Source organism: Olea europaea, unplaced genomic scaffold (genome assembly GCF_002742605.1).
Source record: "Olea europaea var. sylvestris unplaced genomic scaffold, O_europaea_v1 scaffold28026, whole genome shotgun sequence".
NCBI lineage: Eukaryota > Viridiplantae > Streptophyta > Magnoliopsida > Lamiales > Oleaceae > Olea > Olea europaea.
The window spans coordinates 1-1,455 of NW_019246513.1; the positions used below are offsets into that span (position 1 = coordinate 1).

The 1,455-nt window shown below is 39.0% G+C and overlaps 1 protein-coding gene across 1 annotated transcript; it reads right to left on the bottom strand.

The window, feature by feature from the left end:
* Positions 1 to 18: 18 nt before the first annotated feature.
* LOC111383993 (CRM-domain containing factor CFM3A, chloroplastic/mitochondrial-like) lies at positions 19 to 1,146 on the bottom strand. Its single transcript, XM_023008194.1, has one exon. It carries the CDS (start codon positions 1,018 to 1,020, stop codon positions 40 to 42), a length of 981 nt encoding a protein of 326 aa, XP_022863962.1. The 5' UTR covers positions 1,021 to 1,146; the 3' UTR covers positions 19 to 39.
* Between the last annotated feature and the right edge of the window lie 309 nt (positions 1,147 to 1,455).

A 1,455-nucleotide genomic window follows, 5' to 3' on the forward strand; every position in this document is an offset into this window, starting at 1 on the left:
GTTATAGTCCCTATTTTACATCCTTGTGACCTTTTATTATTAACAATAGCTATTAACTACAAAACAGTAGAATTTTATAAAATTTATATGAGAGCTGACCTCTAAAATCTCGTGCATTCGCTTCATGTTAAGGGCAGGAGCGCCCTCAATCTTCAACCTCACAACCTCTGATGTTTTCCATTTCTCTCTAATAGTCTCCACAACCTGTTGTGTAACACCTGCACCGCTAATCCTTGTCTTGTTCTTTATCCGAAGAGCCAAGTTCTTCAACCTCCTCAGCTCCGACTCAGGAAGAGTCAACTCGGCCAAACTCCTAACCTTTCGTCTGTCTGAACTCCGCTTCTCCTCATCCTCTACCACATTTTTCTCCCATGGGAACCTCACCTTTCCATTACTACTCTCATCCCTGAACAATGACTTCTCTGAGAACCCACCTCTTGTATCTGGCAATAACCCTTCCTCAACATAAAATATATCTTCTACTGACCCTTTTTCTATCACTCTTCCTGCATTCCCATTCTTCTCGCTAACATCATCTATGTACCCAAACTTCTTCAACTTCTCAACAATCCTCTCCATTGTACTACCACCACTACTAGTACTAGTTCGTTCTTCACAATCCGAACTCGAAACATCTCCACTATTCCTATAATGCAACGCTGCTGGAGGCCTTCTCACGCCATTTGGCCTGTCCATTTTATTCCATTTATCAAACCAAGAATTACTAGATATCCTCTCCCTATCACTAGACTGTGAAATGGGTGTTTCACTACCCAAATTCCACATTTTGTTTCTCTGTTTTGGCAAAAGATTGGGTTTTTTTTGTGGTTTTCTCTTGGGAAATGAATCTGAGTGGATTTTATCATGGGTTGAACTAAAATATAGATTCTTGGAGGGGAGTGAAGAACTGTAAAAGAATTGGAGGGTTGTTCCACCATGGAATTTGGAGACTGAGCTCTGGAATGAGTGTATCAAGAAATTATTTTTTGGATAAAATTGATATGATGGTATAGTAGCCATAATCAAATTCTACAAACAATAAAACAACACATACAGAAATTTCCCAAATTTGTTTTGAATATGCAGGAATTTGGATTCAGATTATCTGGTCAGTGATGAGTAATATCTAAAGGTGCTTATGCTAATTTCATAAGACTAAAGTTACTAACTTGCGCGGTGTGCGTAACGGAGTACAACGATCGCTCGATCAGCCCAAACAATCTTGGACCGAATGAGTAACTCGGGCCAGCCATCGGATTCTTTGAACCGATAGATTTAATTAGCCAACCGGGCTCCTTGAACGGTTCAATGAAACAGAGAGGATTTTTATAGATTTTGGGATCTGGATTTGTATCTCTTTGAAAATGTCGGCCATTTGTAACGCCTAAGGGTTGTTCTCTTCGTATTTCAGTTTTTAATTTTGAGTTTTGAATTCATTTTGAATTTTTGTATTTC